Here is a 17,947-nt window from a genome sequence, read left to right as displayed (position 1 = left end):
CCAATGCATCAACCAGAGATTGTTGGAACATAAGAGATCGCTAACAGGAGGCTCACCTTCTAATCTATCTTTACATTGTCGAGATTGTAAGTGCACGCCAAAATTCAATGAATTCGCAGTGTTGTACCGGCATAGAAATGAAGAAAGGCGCCTGATGATTGAAACATGGCATATCGAGAATAGTGGTAGCGCATGCGTGAGCCAACCGTCGATTAACTTGCATAAAGATGAAATCAAATGCCTTAACAGTTATCTTCCACGTAGACCGCCACGCGTGCCGGATTGATAGGTTCGTCTGTTGCATGGGCATGCGCAGATAAGTTTTCGTGCCTTCTTTCTTTTCAGCCGTTATGCGTCTGTTCAGTTGTTAGTCGGCGTTTGTGGTGTCCTGACTTCTTTCTTGTGTCCGTGTTTGCACGCCCTCTCTTTTTAGAATGAATACTTACCAACTAGCTCAGCTCTCTGTTATTCTAGGCTAAGATATGCTTCATCTTCTCTCCTCCTCCTTTCCTCCTCCTCACCCTCACTTCGCTTTCCAACCCCCTTGCGATACTGTACTATGCATTACTAGGCATTTAATCTCCTCCACCTGTCCTATCGTTGCATTGCGGCTTTCTTTCTCTCTTAGCTTCACTCTCCCCCGCTTCGCCAGTGTTGCGCGGTCGACAAACGGCACTACTCCATGCCTAATGGGACACTAAAGGCAAAACACAACTCTGCGTGGACTTTAGAAACACCATTTCAGAGTCCTCGCAGTGCTTATTTCGAGCCAAGAAAATGCTTGGTTTGAAAGAAAATCACGCGTTAGTGGTCCGCATAATGTTAGCGCAATTCAAACCACCCGCCTCTCAAGGAATCGGGACGAAAGCACTCGCCAGCGCCGCTTTTAACGGACGCTACGCCACCACCTTCCGTTATCTGGCAACATTGAGCTTCCACCGGAAAGCACGCAAGATTCCTTCCGATTAGGTTTGTTTGGCTGGCCGCTGCTGCTTGCATTCTAATGCGTCGTTTTCCGCGGAGGCATTTGATACTCGGACACACTGTGTAATGTCGGGAAGCTGCATGCGATCCGGCCGCCAGTGCGGGAATACAGGCGCCCCGTATGCGTGTGCGTACTTGTGCTGGCGCAGTTCGGTGAGCCTCTGCTTACGCAGGTGATGTGCCGTGCTGCCGAAATCCGGCACGATCAACTCATGTATACCGTGGAATCTGCGTGTGTAGGATGAGGGGTAGGGACGAAGGAAAGGCACGGAGGTCAGCCAGACGCGCGTCTGGTTTGCTACCCTACACTGGGGGAAGGGATGAAGGGTATAAAAGAAAGAGGGAAGGAAGCACTCTCAGGCATAGGTCGGCAAGCTCACTCAAGAGTCGACTCACTCACACTCACCCAGACTCAGATCGAACCATGAGTCTGAGCCTGAGTGAGTCCGGTTGAGTAATATTGTGGTGAGCATAGGCGTGCGCAGGATTCCCCATCAGGGGGGGGGCGAAGGTACATCGCAGCGCCCCCCAACATACCAAGTCAATGTATGGGGCAGGTTTTGCGACCCCCCCTCTTAGGTGACTAGAAGGGTCAATGTAAGGGGCAAATTTTGCGCCCCCCCTCTTACGTGATTAGGGGGGGGGGCTGCCCCCCCCCCTGTGCGCACGCCTATGGTGGTGAGTTTGAGCCCGAGTGAGTCCGGTTGAGAAAAATGTTAGTGAGTCTGAGTCCGAGTGAGTCCGGTTGAGGAAAAGTTTGGTGATTATGAGTCCGAGTGAGCCCTAAGCGCAAAATATATTTCTTGAGTGAGTCTGAGCGAGCTCCATACCTTTTTGCCGACCTATTGTTCTATCTACACCACTTCAGCGTTACTATCAGCTTTATGTCGGTCTGAAGTTTATACTTCCGTCGATTCACACATACTTCAAGCCCTAGAGTACATACGCCAGCTTAATATTTATTGATCAAAGGCATGAGTTACAAGGGGGGGGGGGTACCGTGACCTGCCCCAGCAAACTATTTCACAGGAAGTTCTTGAGAAAAATATCTCGTGTGAGTTATCTCTTTCAATAAAAATGTCCTTACTGGATTGCAGCCGCTCATAACTCATATTTGAAGGTAGCAGATCAAAAAGCGCCAAGTAGTGCACCAATTATGCGAGATATTGGTGTGAAAGAGCACTGACACCATGGTCGATAAAGTCAATTATGCGCTAACGGACTCATTAATCGACTCACTCACACTCAGATAGAGCCGTGAGACTGAGTGTGTAATATTCTGGTGAGTTTGAGTCCGAGTGAGTGCGGCTGAAATAAATTTCATTGAGTCTGAGTTCGAGTGAATTCGGTTGAGGAAAAGTTTCGTGAGTCTGAGTCGGAGTGAGCACCAAGGGCAAAATAAATTTCATGAGCGAGTCTGAGTGAGCTCCACATTTTCTGCCGACCTATGCTGTCAAGGTAAATGTGCACCTGTCGATTGCACGCCTATAAATGATAGCTTAACCCGGTTGATTTTAAGAATAGCATCAAAGCCCGCATCGCATTGCGGGCCTGCGACGCGTACGGCCATGATCCAACGATCTTCCCTTCCGAGACGGTTTGTTGCAGTCTAATTTCTTCAGTGCCGCGCGAAGAACGTCGGGTTCGTTCACAAAGCGATCACAAAAAAAATCACAGCATATCCACGGAGTGAATGATGATGAGTGGGCGAAGTTGCGGAGGTTCATCGGTAAACCGTGAATCTTCCGTGAATTCTGCCCAGTACATCATCACCGACGTGAGATCGGGCGCATCTATACTAAAGGTTCGATGAGTTATGACGACTTGCAGCGCACTTTAATTTTACATGTACGCTGTGAATTTTCATTGTTTAGAAAACCATTGCTTAGAAAACATCTGGCGCCTTTCGTTAAGCAGCTGGCGTCTTTTCGTTTTGCTTTAGAAACATCTGGCGTTCTTTCGTTTTGCTTTTACAAAACATCTGGCGTCTTTCGTTGGTTTATTTCATCTATCAACGGCGTTTTGAACAAAATTTTTATTGTTTAATCACGCACAGGAGAAATCTCACCAGGCACTACCTTGGAGGTAAAGAATGGCTGCTAATGGGAATGAGAGACAGAAGAAGTCGGCTTTTAGCTAACGCTGCGAATTTTGTATTGTTCAACAACGCACAGGAAATACCTCCCACCGGCACCACCTTGCAGGTCAAAGCGTAAGACTGGTTACATACTACGCTACGAGGAACGAACGGGTGCCGCTATAAGGAGCTTCGCCCCTAAAACACAGCAGATGTTTTAGCGTCTCGTCACTGTTGCATGAGTCGCACCTGGAGGTGTCTGCCATTCCTATGCGAAAGGAGTATGCTTTCTTGAAAGCCACTCTTAACCACAGGCGGCACAGTAAAGATGCGTCACAGCGAGAGAGGTGCGATGGAATATGCAGCTTCCTCGACGGGTCTAGTTTTTGTAGGCGACAGTTTCTAACACTGGCGTCGCTCAACCAAGCTTGCCACATTGTGTCAGCAACCGATTCAAAGCCCTTTGCAACGTCAGTTCTTGACAAGGGCAATGGGGCTGTCTGGGCGTCCTCGTGGGCCGACCGGGCGGCATCATCAGCCATGATTGTTACCGACAATGCCACAATGTCTTGGAAGCCATTGGAATATAACGTCATGTCCCTTTGACTAATCTTGGCGAATGACTTCTGTCGTCTCGTTCAGTAACTGTTCGTGCACCCTGCGTCGTAAAGTGGATTTCAGACTCTGAAGGGATGCCTTTAGAGTCGCAAAAGAAAACCCACTTACGAGGCCGGGCATCCACGATGTAAAGAATAGCAGCACGTGAGGCGGCAAGCTCCGCTGCGGTTTATGTCGTCTTGTGGGACACTCTGAACTTGATGGTCTCTTGGAAGGCCGGGATAACAACAGCAGCTGTGGAGCTGTCGGCTGAGACCGAGCCATCGGTGTAAATGTGATTCCTTTGTCCATATTCCTCGTTTAGTAATAGCAATGTCGCCTGTTGTATGGCCGCCGTTGCGTACGCAGCTTTCACTCGTGTAATCCACGTAGGACCGGTGCTCATCCCCTCCGATTAGTCGTGCAGAAGGCGCCTGACGACAGGCTTTGAGGCGCGGAGAGGGGAGGTTCGCGAAAACAGCCACGAGAATGCGACTAGGCTAGCGGAAACTACCACTGAGACGCGATCGCGTCGTGAACGGAGTTCATCCGGCAAATACGGAACTTTTGAACGAGCCGCGCCGTTCACCATGGTAACTCCAAGTCCTTTTTTCCATAAATCAGAGAAACGTACATGCAGCATTTTATGACGTCTTGTAGTGCACGGAATGTTATTTTTTAATATAAGTAGTATGAGTACTAGGGACTAATTGTACTCCGGAGTCCTGGCGTCATCGGGCTCATTCCAAAATGTCCCACTGGTGGCGCATATCACGTCCTACATTTACCATTATTTCTCGATTAGTAGAGCACTGCTGTTCATAATATTGTCGTTTGAGACGTTCTCAAACATTGACCTTTCACTCTGGCATAAATTACGATTTGCCTTTAGTGTCCCTTTAAGAAGTTCCGCTGCTAAAAGGGTCACACATTATTCACAGTCGAAATTAACATGCACGTGTGAGTAATTATCAAAATTTTATAATGACTATTAACTTCTTCTCTCACTATGCACCATATATATGTAATCTTACGACTTCAAAACACACATCTGGGTAGAAATTTTCATGCGTACCTAAACGGTTCGGTAAAAATTGTATTTCTGCTTGCGGCAGAAATGTGCTGTTGCTTCACTTTTCTTTGAAATAAAGCCCCTGTTCGTAAAATGAAGCTAGAAAGAATTAGAGCAATAATGCATATTGTAGTAGACTTTCGGAACGCATTTCTCAAAATGTGCCCATTATATTCAGAATTTATTCCAAGCAGGTATGATGACTCTCGATGACATCGGCTCCAATTCGTAAGTTGCAGTATAATACACCAATCGTTCCTTTATCAATACTTTGTTGATTATACAAAAATGTATAGGATTTCGTTCCAAATATTCACATCTGCTTAGTACATTATCGCTCAGAAAACATTATTGTGCTGCATTTCATTGGTGATCATTTTAGATATTGCTTAAAGAACAAAAGGGAACCACGCATCCAAAAACACGTGATGTGAGAAAAGGACTAACCCCGTGCTATATAGTAGAGGCATAAGAATATCAAAAACCTCCTGTTTAAGAGTTTCTATTCAAAAATAAATAACCTCCAGAAATATTCTAGCAACGTGATCAACAATCAGGCGCCGTTCCTGGATGTGTCAACTCGGTATTTCAATTCTCAGGGCACCCAATATCCAAGACGATGAGACACGTGGTGGCCAACTTGTGCGATGCCCAAGCCGTCCGGGAAGCCGTGAGCGGCGCCGACGCGGTGATTCACTGCGCGTCAATGGTCCCTGTGACAGTGGTAGAGGATGCAGAGGCATTCGAAAAGGTCAACGTCCAAGGTAAGTGCGGCAGTCGCACAGGCGCACCGCCTTTCCGATAGTCTCCTATCTTGCTATCTTCTCATAGAAAAACACACTAGGGTGAATCAGTGCGGTTTTATCTACATTCTGAGGACAGTTGTACCGTGTGGCGCATATTTTTGTCTTACATCATTGGAGCAAGCTATTTCGCTGCTTCAACGCCCCGCTTGCCGATGTTCCAGGTCATGAACGAAACGGGTGCAATGCCCCGACGTTGAAACGCAAAGACAAAAGTACTTCAGCAAATTATACAAACAACACTTACCTCTACACCCTACTTTGCTTCTAGGAGACCATCCTCTAGCACCATTGTCTGACGTGCTACACTTTCTTAAAGAACGTGGCTTTTTAAGTAAGCTGTAAAATTGCGTCATATCACGACCCACTATTTAACACCTTGTCACTGGCCTGAGCTGCTTTTGCGCCATAAAAACCAAATTAACTAACAATCAGCATGATACAATAGAATGCCGATAGGAAGTTAGTGAGCGCCAACTTCTTTTTGAGAAAAAAACGCAAGCGAGCCGGATGACTTGTATTGTTATTTGACAAAAAGACTCCCCAAAGGGCACCAAGTGCACGGATGGTGCACATAAAGAAAGCAATTTACTGGCTCCGTGGTTGCATAAAGGGTGTTTCTGGTGGCTAACAACCTAGGTTCGTGTTTGCACTGAATTTTGCAAGTAAAAGTAGCGGTACCTGCAACGGATGACGCAGGTGATGCAATAAAGAGGTTTTCGACTTGTCATACCTCCGGCTGTGATATTATCGTGTTAGGTATTTCTATGTGTACTAGGAAATCAGAATTGTTATAAGGGCTATAGCGACACCTTTTCCGCCTCGCATACATGGTGAAGGGCGCATAAGGTACTGAGAGAAAAGCGCGATTATCCGGATTAAAGTCTTGGCTTCGTCTTCCTCCTCTTCCTCTCTACGTATATTGCTGTATTACCCTAATCTCATGAAATATCCGTCAATACCGTGTTTTCTCATTCGTTACATTCACCCCTCCCTCTCTCCCGGACCCTCAATAGGCAATTCTGGGCAAATGTCGCAAGAGATGCAGTTTCATCTGGCTCGCGTGAGCGGTAAACACGCAATTCATTTGTTTCTCGGCAAGTTCGCGCATTATTTACAAATGAAAGTTGCTACCAGTTCCGCTCCATGAAAACAGCCAGAGGAAGGTGGCCAGAACTTTTGGGAGCGCCAAGGTGACGCTGGGCTTGCCGCGGAAGCACCAAATCACTAAACCGTGAGCGAATATTAGCCGAGATGGGAGCAAAACTGCTTGTCTTCTAGCGCATTTCCCGATGGGAGTTCCATATACTCCTGTCAGACGGAGTAAAAAGTTTACTCCCTTAATGAACGGAGCATTTCGATGGACTGATGGGAGTATCTTTTACACCCATCGGGGACGTTTTGCAGGTAGCTGTGGTAGTGTACGTTTATATCCATGGAGAAATAATAAAGGCTTTTTGGTATCGCACCGTCAGCCAGGCAGGAGATGCATATGATATATACATGACTCTCATTCGCCGCAAAAACTGCCGTGCAAAAATATTACGTGTCTTCTACCTATTCGAGATTTTGCTGAATATATTATAACCAAAAAACACTCAGAATGAAATGGATCACTGTGGTCCTATCAAATTCAATTCCTATGCGACAGAAAGAAATGACAGCTATTTTTCAGTTAAAGAAAGGGATCTGGTACTTGCAAAATTAGTATCCAATGCTGGAATTTGGCTGCTTCAATGATCAGCCTCTTAATTCGTCTTTCCGTGACGATACGACTGCGGCATGTTTTAATTTAGTTTTCCGCTGTTTTTTTTAGTTCACCACATTAAGGATTTTGCGTTGTTTTGCGAAACCTCGGCGACGGCGACACCCCCTGTTGAACAATGTTTTCTTCACTGCAAGCCTCCATTTCCTCCTGAACTTCTCTCTTGTTTGTGTTATATTGTAATATCATCACGTGTTTCTTTTCTTTTTTTGCTAATTACTTTGCCATGATTTGGAGTTCAGGCACATTTGCCACCAAGCTCTTAACTTTTAACACATACATGTAAAGAATAATAGAAGTGAAGAACCCATTGTGTTGGATGTACCTATATTACAGCTTACAGCGTTCCATTCGGTATCTTCAGCCGTAGATCGCAATCACCATGCGGACAGCTTCTCTAGCTGTCTTATTGCGCAGGTACACGGAATGTGGTGGATGCTTGCGTGGAAGAGAGCGTGCCATACCTCGTCTACACCGGGAGCGTCGGAGTGATACAGGATGGAAACAGGCAAGCTTACGACGGTCCGTACGCCAGGACGAAAGCGCAAGCGGAAAAGATGGTGCTTGAAGCCAGCGGGTGCTTATTGAAGAACGGTGAGCTTGCTTGCCCGACGACAACCAATGCAGTAACATTTACGTGTACCGTGACATTGTTAAAGAGGCGCAGAAAAGACGCATTCACGCACACATGAAGAAGATGCAAACACAAGCGTTTGCGTCTGCTTCATGTGTCCCTAAATGTGTCTTGTGCGCTGCTTCGTCAGTACCATGTCTGACCACCAACTAGCCCATCAGTATGTGTATATCATTGATGCCGTTCAGAACGTCAAGTATTCCATGATTCAGTCACCCCAAGTTTGTACATTATGCTGCCTTCTAAACAACAGATGGTACACTAATTCGTTCATGGAGGCGAAGATGTTAGAGGCCCGTGTACTTAGATTTAGGTGCACGTAAAAAACCCCAGGTGGTCGAAATTTCCGCAGCCCTCCACTACGGCGTCCCTCATAATCATATCGTGGTTTTAGGACATTAAACGCCAGATATTATTATTACTAATTCGTTCATGCGTGAGATTTGGAATATTGCAAAGTAGGACCACGCACAGTGAGCCTCGGAGCGGCATCGAACTTCAAAACCACACAAAAATAAAAGCGTGCGTATATCCAGCAAAACTTGAACCCTTGTAATGAAGCAGATTTGCGCCAAGATTGGGTGTCATGCAACGCAGTATCACAAAGGATCGCGCAACGGGTAGAGGCACACAATGAACCGGTTACGCAAGGTGACACCATCCTATCATTAACACTTATTATTTTTACAGTTAAAAGGTAAAACACCAATGTGAAGTGACCATAGATACTTCGGTGTTCCGGCCTTTTTTTAGATGCGAAGCATCTCTTGCTCGGGGGTATATCCCGCGGCCTGGTAGTCTGCACTCACACTACGCATGCGCAACTTTCCTCTTTCCCTTTCTCCAACAGCTCCGCGTCACTCTCCCCACTTCTCTACCAGCACCTGCTTGCGCTTCTCCTGCGTTCTTGGTTCTGCTCTCGCGGCGCATGCGCTACTCTCCTCCTCTAGTCTCCTCTCCTTCAAGTGGTAGAGCGCTGCGCACGTTCAATCCTGCGCTTGCTTCGACTGACTCCTCTCAAATGCGGGCTCGACATGCCGAAATTCTCTCCTGCGCAGCGTCGCGATGAGCGCCAGCCCATGCGCGTTCCCTCCCCCCTCTCTCCTCTCCTACGCAGCCTCCCTCTCGCGCGTCTGTCAACCGCGTTCAAAATTCTCTGCTGCGCAGCGCCGCGATGAGCGCCAGCGCATGTGCGTCCCCTCACCCTCTTTCTCTTCTCCTACGCTGCCTCCCTCTCGCGCGCTTGTCAACCGCGTTCCCTGCTTGCCCTGTTTGAATTAACGGCCAGGCTAGAGGGAAGACACGGCGCGCGTAGTCTTCCTCTTCACGTTCCACGACGCGAGGTTGGTAGCATTCCCGAGGTCGTTAGGATGGCCAACGAACGCCAACGGTACGCGATCGTGCAAGTGCTCCGGCTTCGCATCGCGCCATGGTCCCCTTTAGCGGGAGATGGTGAAATTTTTTTTTAATCTGTGCGTTTTCATGCTCCCAATCTGCGGGTAATCAAGGATATTTACATAGGTTTCATATTCACAAGAGGCCACGTGTCGCGAGAAGCAAATTTGCGTATGTTCTAGGCGCCCAGACAGCGGACTGTCTTGAATTATGAGCGGCAGCTTCTCAGCGCAAATTCAAAAACGTTTCTACGTGCTCTTTATAATTGGCAATCAGCCTTCGTTATTGCAGGTCGAACATTGCCATTGGCCAGAAGCTGTTGTTACCAGTCTTAAAGTAGGCTAATCATTTATTGTGAATACTGGCCGGAATTTTCTTAAAAGTTACAGCATATGGTTGCTGCCGTCTTGCAATCTTAACCGATGCCGCTAGAACTGAGGTCAGAACAGCGGCTCTTAAGGAAAAGCTATCGATCGTGCAAGGCGGTGACGTAACGATAGAAATCTTCCGCATAAACTTGCCATGTTCACTTGGGGTATATTATGCTGGCCTGTTAAGAACAAGGGTGGTAAGTTCCGTTACATGGCCGTGGGATGGGTAGAAGGAGTAAATGCTAAGAGCTTATGAACGCTGTCTAGCACCAGGTGATTTATATATATGTGAGGTGTTCCTCATCATGTGTCCTGTGTCATGTTTATATTTTGGTTTTGCCGAGCGACATGTTACATTATACATTTAAGTTTGTAAACGTAATGGAAAGATGCAAAAGAGTGCAATAGCGATGAGAGCCCCCGATGATGCCCGTAACATTTTAGTCGAGATCAGGATAAGAAGCAGAGTTGGACAACTCGTGTGAAGCTTCTGAAGGCTAACAACTGGTTTATCAGAGCGAATTAACTTGAACCAAAAATACCTTGCTCCGAAATCGTGTTTCATTTCGGGATAGGCCGTGGAGGCTTCACTGCAATAGGCGGACAAGCATGAACGCAGCATAGATACCTGTCTTCAGCCACATACAGTGTTTTTGCACTGAAGACATTGATAGAGAAAGAGAAAAAAATGGAGAAGCTTGCGGAAATCATTGACTGTGGTTGTTGTCGTCGAATGGCCAAGCGGTTCCAGAGAGCCATTAAATTTATTATTTAAAGACATGTACTTCAATACAGCACTTCATTGTGTAATTCCATAAGAAACAGAGTTGTTTACCAGCCCGCATTAGCGGTATAGTGTGCTGCATTGATAGCATAGGTGGCTGTATACCCGCATAAAGTGATTCACGACAAGTTTTGCAAAAACATGCGCGCGAGCGGTGTCGTGGAAAGAAACTTGCAGACGCCCCGAATATCTCGAGCCATTTTACGTGTATCCTATGGCACTGCTAAAGCAATTGCCTGAGCACACGCGCGCTATGCACCGTTGGAGAAATTCCCACCATACATCGGCTAAAGGATCCCGACAGAGCTGCCAGTTTTAAAGCGAACCTCCACTGCCGTAACACTGTGGACGCTGAGGGAATAGAAACGTAGTTGAGGACAATGACAAGTGCAGTTATGTTGGGAAGAAACGGAAATAAACAAGTAGTAGGATTGATAGGCGGGCGAGTTGGAACTTATCCATCTTTGCGCAGCGCACAAAATTGACAAGGCACACAAGAGTTTGCCTCTTGTGTGCCTTGTCAATTTTGTGCGCTCCGCAAAGATGGAAATAAACCAACTATTACTGTCTGAAGTATGCTATCTCTAAAACTGCACAATTCGCCGTATCGGCGCTGCGGGAAACCTACTGAAGGACTAAATCTGTAAGGACTGAGTAATAGTGAGATGGTTGCGAAATACCGCTTGATAAACTAACACTCGTCGTAATAAATCTGCTGGGGACGATATTACCGTACTTGGTCACTATTCCATTGTTAGAACCATTTTCTGTTGAGAAAAATGTCACACAACACTGCCTCATTTTTTTACGGAGCTCTGCATTTTAAAAGTCATATACTTAGGATACTTCGGCTGTCGATATATTCCGAGACAAGCATTCTGCATGTATGTAGCACGCTCAATTTCTATCACGCTTTCCCCTTAGCGTATCTGATTTTGATATTACTATTATTACTAATCATTACACAGGAAGTAAGGTTTGGTGACTTTTGCATGTTTTGCTCATTGTTTCTTTTCTGTTTTTGTGTGTGTCCAGAGTTAGTTATCCGTCGTTATTCTCTGCCGCGCCTTCCTCTGTATGGGTGGCATGAATTTTTTAAATATATTTATAGTTGTTTTACGCGCTCCCTGTCTGGCCATGGACGTGCACATGAAAGTGATAAGTAATATTCCTATATATAGGATATATTACGAATTTCGCTGGCGTAAAGTTAACAGGGGGAAGGAACTAGAACGTTTTTAAATAACTGGATGCACGGGGCTGCATTCGTGCACGTGATATGCGACGATAGACTAAGCGGGCAATTTTTTCAGGGCTCCATCGGCTGCACACTTTCGTCATTCGGCTGCTGCCCCTTTACGGAGAGCTGGATCAAGTTTTTATACCGAAAATGATCACGTGGTCCAGAAGAACGTGGAAGATCATGCTTAGGCCAGGAAAGACGTTTTCGGTAAGTGGAACGCAGTTTTTTTTAGCGGTGAATGGGGCAAGAAATGGACGAGATATGTCGTTTCTCATTGCTGCATGCCTGCACGACGTGTTGAAGGTGCTGGATGGAAGATCGGCTGGCGCAAAGAGCATTATAGAGCAATATAGAGCTGTGGTTAGACGTGCGAGTCTGCTGTCTACAAATGAAGCAGCAAACCAACAAAAGCCCTTAATTGGCAAAGTGTCTCATTAAGAGCAGGATTTGTAGCCAACATGTAACACTTGACACAAACTTAAAGAGTATACTTAACTTAAGGGTATAAAGAGAGACACCAGTTTCGGGCGTGTCGCTATAGCGACAGGCCCGAAACTGGTGTCACAAGCCTGCGTGCCACGGCAGCTGCAAGTAGATGATGGCAGCTGATTACAAAACATAGTTGATTTATTCTCAGCTTTGTAGCTGAAAGGCTGCAGCACAGTTATGCGCAATAAATGTACACAAAATTACTGCGATGAAAAGTAACAGCTTAAGGCTGATATTTGACGTTTAATGTACATTTTGTGAGTATAGAACTGCCTGTCCTTCCAACTATTTTAAACTGCATGCACCAGCACGATATCTTAGAATCAAATTACTCATGACAAGAAACAATAGGTTGTTGTGCAAAGTTCTGCCACATTTCTGCCAGCACTACCCCTTAGAAACGAATTGTGTTACAAAAAATGTGCTTAGTTTTACACGCAAAGCATTTTCTTTGGTAACTAAAGGCACTTTGACAGTTTATCTATCTATCTATCTATCTATCTATCTATCTATCTATCTATCTATCTATCTATCTATCTATCTATCTATCTATCTATCTATCTATCTATCTATCTATCTATCTATCTATCTATCTATCTATCTATCTATCTATCTATCTATCTATCTATCTATCTATCCGCTTACGTCTAGGTGCTCTCGTGATCGGCTCCTTAACCTGGTATATACATATATACATGCCAAAATTGGGTAGGAAGGTATGAGTCTATTGGGTGCGAGGCCTACCACTGGAAAAGCCGTCGGCGTGACGTGCTCCGGAGGATCATGTGATCACAGCGGCTGCGTCGTCTCCTTCGAGAGCGCCGAAGTAAGCTGCAAACGAAATTTAAATTGCCACCTACGCTCTAATTCTGATTAAGAGGGGAGGGTTTTCCCGCAGCCAGTGCACTCTTACGACGCTTGAAAGCACTACAATATGTAGTCGCGGTCTTCGAGGGCGTCTTTTATGTTAGGACAGGGCTCGGCGCCTCATTGCTGGACGTACGCAACGGAGCTCGGTGTGAGACTTTACAGGTTTTTGCAATGGACTGCGAAACTTAGAACTGATAAACAGCCATCGGCTACAACACGCGTGCGCAGCCAGCGCTTCTGCGAGTAAGATTTCTCCTTCGCCGTGAGGCTGCGATGTTCGGTGAGTAGCAGAAAGCGCTCACTGAGACACTAGCCTGTACACGTTGGTCGACTGATGGCACTCTTCTCCCGCAAGCTGGACCATATGTTGCCCACCTCCATATCGCCCCCAAAATTAGGTTGATGTGCTCCGAAATTGAAGTAGGCCTATCCCAAACCCACTTGTTTTCCGGTGAGTCGCATGTACTCCTCTCGGAAAGGTGCCACGTTTTTTGCGGTATGCACAAGATTTTGCCACCTTAATTGCTGGGTAACTCGCTAAAGAATACTCTTCGTGAAAAATTTTCATTGCACTTTCTACATCTTGTTTTCGCCCCGCTCCGAAGCTACAAGCTAGTTGCTGCAATAACTTCTCTCTTTTTAACTGCGATTGCTAGCTTATGGAGGTCCTTGTCTACTGCATGCAGTCTTTTGGGAAACTAGTTCAGCGAACTTGCTATGTGATACTTAATCACCTTCCCGTTGCATGATTCCGCATGTCTCACCTAGTAGTCTGCTTCACCTTTAACAGCAGTCGCGAAGACTGCGGTCTTAAGCTTTGTTCTATGAATGTTTTCACGCCATAGATACTGGCAGTTCGCCAGATTGGAAAGGGAGCTGTAATAATCATGTTCAAAAAAAGCCTCGTGCTCGTCTTTGCCCCCACCCAATGATTGTACTGGCTCTAAAAAAAGAAACAGCGTGAAATTCTCCGCCGCTTTGGAGATTGATAAAGATACAGTGCGAAGCCGCGCGAGAAATAATGATAACGGAACGTCCAGGTATTTAGAAGAAACAAAGTAGTCACCCTGATGGCACACACAATCGACGTAGGTACGGAAGTCCCTAAAGTTTTAAAGAAATTATTCTCGAACGTCCAAGCGACAACGGTTGTTTGTGCACAGTTAAATGTCCATACGCTACGGCCACGCGACCTCTCATTAAGGCTTCATTCTCGTGTACTCCATTTAATTTTACATACAGCCTAATTTACGGGCATATGTCACAGAGGAATATGCCCTTCTCGAGTGCCTGCCTTTTACTCTATAAGAAGGTTTGGGAATAGCCCTCCGCGGCGACCGCGTGCAATCTGAGGCCACTGTGCGTATTCTGTGAACAAGTAGCGCATGTAAACAATTGTAGGCTTTCTCTTTGTCGAAGATTCCTATTCTGACTTTAAAACTTCGGCAGATCCCACGTACCGTGGGAGTCGATGTTATGCGAAGCATGCGGCGGGTAGGTGACTGGCGTAACTTATTTTACTGAGCGACACGTTACAAAATGACGCTAAAGATTTGTATATATTTTATACGCACACATATAATGTTGAAGAGCTGCATATGGGTTATATAAGCAGTTGTTTACGGTTGGGTAACGCTGCCAGTGACAACGTGGGTATTACCAACACCAGAAGCGGTAAGCTGATATGTAGTGTTTATACGTGTCCCGAGAACGCACGCGCGTTTCACGAACCCGTGTGCATGTGTGCAAGAAGTTCTTGACATTTCTTGAACGAGGGCATCATCACCGTGATCAGTGAGCACCAGCAGCTGGTCATGACTTGTTATAGGATCCGGTCGTGATCGTGGTGAAGAGGGGTCCATGTGTATTGAATTATGTGGTATAGTAGAGCTGTTGGAATTCGCGGTTGCCTCGGTCATTTCGTCGACAAATTGTCTGTCAACAAAGCCGGCGACATGTCGGAACCTGAAGCCATCTTTCGCGTTAGTTAGGCATAAGCCGTCGAGGCTGGTAGGCCTGGATAGTGCTACGTACACCAACATCAGTGGATGTTTTTTTCCCTATTCGTAGACTACCTGGGCGTATGTGGCCTACGTAGCCTAGTCTACAAATGGCTGTCAATCAATCTGACATCATCCTCGGTCATCATGAGGCCATCGCCCAGCCTCTTAAGAAATGAAGAGGACACTTCATCGTTCTGGTGGACGAAGTGCACTTTACGATGCGGTGATGTGGATATCATATGTAACTTTCGTTAATGTATTCCTCCGGGGTCGAGCAATGCTTCAATATAGCTTGCTGAATCATAGGAATACAAACGAAATGTTTATTAGACTGCTATAAAATCGGAGCCAACACTGGAACTACAGACGTCAATCTGATATGACGCCCGTATCGTAGGAGTACACATCGTAGGAGTATCATGTAGCGTTTATTGCTTTCTTGTAAAATTAGATAGCCAGCACCACAACCACAATTGATGTTGCACCACCATTACGCCTGCGTAGGCTGTTTTTCCAAACCAATTTATAGACCTGGCGTGGCTCAGTGGTCGAATACCTGATTGCCACGCAGAATGCTTGGGTTCGATTCCTGCTGGGATCCTAATTTTCATTATTTCCATTCGCTGAGTCAACGCTTCCCATGTTAGTTTTACTTAACTCTCTAGCATTTAAGTTACGAATGTCTGTTCTAGCCGTTCCTGGGTAGACATAAACTGTCAATCACCTGTGGCGCATACCCGTACACCGCGGCCCGCGGTAAACGGGTATGTGCCACACATGTCTAGTGGAAAGGGTTTGACGACTTACGCGACAGGATTTTAACGTTATTTATGTCATGACCCGGCAGTCATATTCGTCAAATCCTCTTACCCTCTCATGCAAATTTTGGTCTACACCAAGTTAAGGAGGCGATCATGAGAGCACCCAGACGTAGGCGGCTAGATAGATAGATAGATAGATAGATAGATAGATAGATAGATAGATAGATAGATAGATACGTAGATAGAAACGCTCAAAGTGCCAGAGGTTCGCTAAGAAATGCTTCGCATTTAAAACTTCCCTCGTTGCGAACGTGCTTACAGAAATCTATAGGAGGGCTTCCGTTTGGCATTTTCGTTAAGGTTGCGACAGATAAACCGATGAGGAGGGCGCAGGCGTTGTCCTACCTGGCACGCAAGCGTGACACGCCCGATACAGGGCGACTCCGTAACTCCTCGTCCCAAATACGAACATGATTGACAGGTGATGACATGAAGAAGATGGCACGCCTGTCGTGTACATCATGGAACCCTTTCCCACCGTCACTCACTTTTGGCGCATACCCGCATAGCAGGGCATATGGTATGCGGGTATGAGCCACAAATTATTCGCAGTCTATATCAAGGCAGGACAAAAGAAATCTTTGCGGAACACTGCGTGGATGGGTGATTTTAATGTTGCATACAAACGCTCACATCCCTACAATAAACTGAACAAGAGTATCCTTGTTCTATGAATTCACAAGCTATAGCCTTGCGTTGCTCGTCCCCGCAGGAATAGGCGAACGAACACTGCTTAATTCTTTGTTTGGACAAGAGTGACTTCTGAGCTGCAACGTGAGTGCCGGCGTTGCGTCAGACCATCGCCTATCCACCTATCAACGCCAGTGTATAAAGTCATCGTACCTGGTAAGCCCGCGGTATGAACACAACCACTCAAGTTACACAAAGGCGTCGATCCGCCCCGTAAGACCACAGCCAGACTGGAAAAGCACGTGGGCGTTCCTCGCCCGCGCGCCTCTCCAGTCCAAGACTTGGCTTAACGTGCGGCGCAAGCAGCTCCAGCATGACTGCTTCGCTCAACATGGAGTCCCGCAATGCGTGGGATCTGCCGCAATTATTTGTCCATTTGTTCTCGCTTACTCTTTGCAGGCGATCTACGCCGGCAATGCGGCCTCCATCCATATTCGCGCGCTGGATGCCTTGTGCGAAGACGCCACGCTTTCCGGCCGCTGCATCGTGGCCGCTGACGACACGCCCACCGATAGCGCCGCCTTTATGGCGCCATTGGTGGCAGGACACGATATTCGCGTCACCGACAAAGCCGTGCCTTACCCAGTGGCTTTAACATTCGCTGCCTGCACCACCGGCGTTGCCAGGCTTCTCGCAAAGGTGTTTCCCGGCATCCGCGCAGCCATACTGCTCAGACCTTCGGACATACGGTACATATACAGCGGGACCGTCTTCGACAAGTCCGAAGCCGAGGATGTGCTAGCCTGGAGGCCCAAGTATTCGCCACAAGAGGCGGTCAAAATGTCGCGTTCATTTTATGATGCAGTGTGACCATTCTACGAGAGGCAGGGACATAGCCAGAATATATACTTTTCGGGGAGTGGCGGGTGGGGGTAAACGCTCTTAATACTGTTCGCGTGTGTATTTGTATGTGAGTGCACATAAGCACATACAAAATTAAAATTTTGGGGGATCAGTTCAAACTTGCTCCTGTTACTGGCTGTATTTTTTCCGTATTTTGATTCTCTAAGAAATGTGGCCTCGAGATATAAGATATAAAGCAATAATATTCATAACCAGCCGTTGTATCTGAGCATGCAGGGCCAAGCAACACGGTCAAAGCGGCCTCATTTCGATGGCGACGAAATCCTGCCATCACTACGGTGCGCCTCATAATCATATCGTGGTATTGGCACGTAAAACCCCGGAAATTATAAGTAATATTATTAATATTCCTGGCTCACACAAACTGCTCAGGATTTGTTCTCGTGTAATAGCGGTTGGTAATGTGCTTGTAACAAGAATGTAAAATGTTTCTTGAAATGCTTTCAAGGGTTGTGGACCAAACTAATGTTGCGGCTAAAATAAAC

General features: G+C 46.4%; 1 protein-coding gene across 1 annotated transcript in view; it reads left to right on the top strand.

The window, feature by feature from the left end:
* LOC119391546 (3 beta-hydroxysteroid dehydrogenase/Delta 5-->4-isomerase) overlaps positions 1-17,469 on the top strand; it is a 56,854-nt gene extending 39,385 nt beyond the window's left edge. Inside the window, exons 3-6 of the mRNA XM_049415319.1 lie at positions 5,330-5,494; positions 7,716-7,892; positions 11,796-11,932; positions 16,998-17,469. Of these exons, the coding sequence (XP_049271276.1) occupies positions 5,330-5,494; positions 7,716-7,892; positions 11,796-11,932; positions 16,998-17,408 (890 nt within the window). The 3' untranslated portion in view covers positions 17,409-17,469. The remainder of the gene's footprint in view (positions 1-5,329; positions 5,495-7,715; positions 7,893-11,795; positions 11,933-16,997) is intronic.
* Positions 17,470-17,947: the final 478 nt, after the last annotated feature.

Source organism: Rhipicephalus sanguineus, chromosome 4, assembly GCF_013339695.2.
Source record: "Rhipicephalus sanguineus isolate Rsan-2018 chromosome 4, BIME_Rsan_1.4, whole genome shotgun sequence".
Taxonomy (NCBI): Eukaryota; Metazoa; Arthropoda; class Arachnida; order Ixodida; family Ixodidae; genus Rhipicephalus; species Rhipicephalus sanguineus.
The sequence above is the reverse complement of the archived record's forward strand: the minus strand, read 5'-3'. Positions and strand labels throughout refer to the sequence as shown.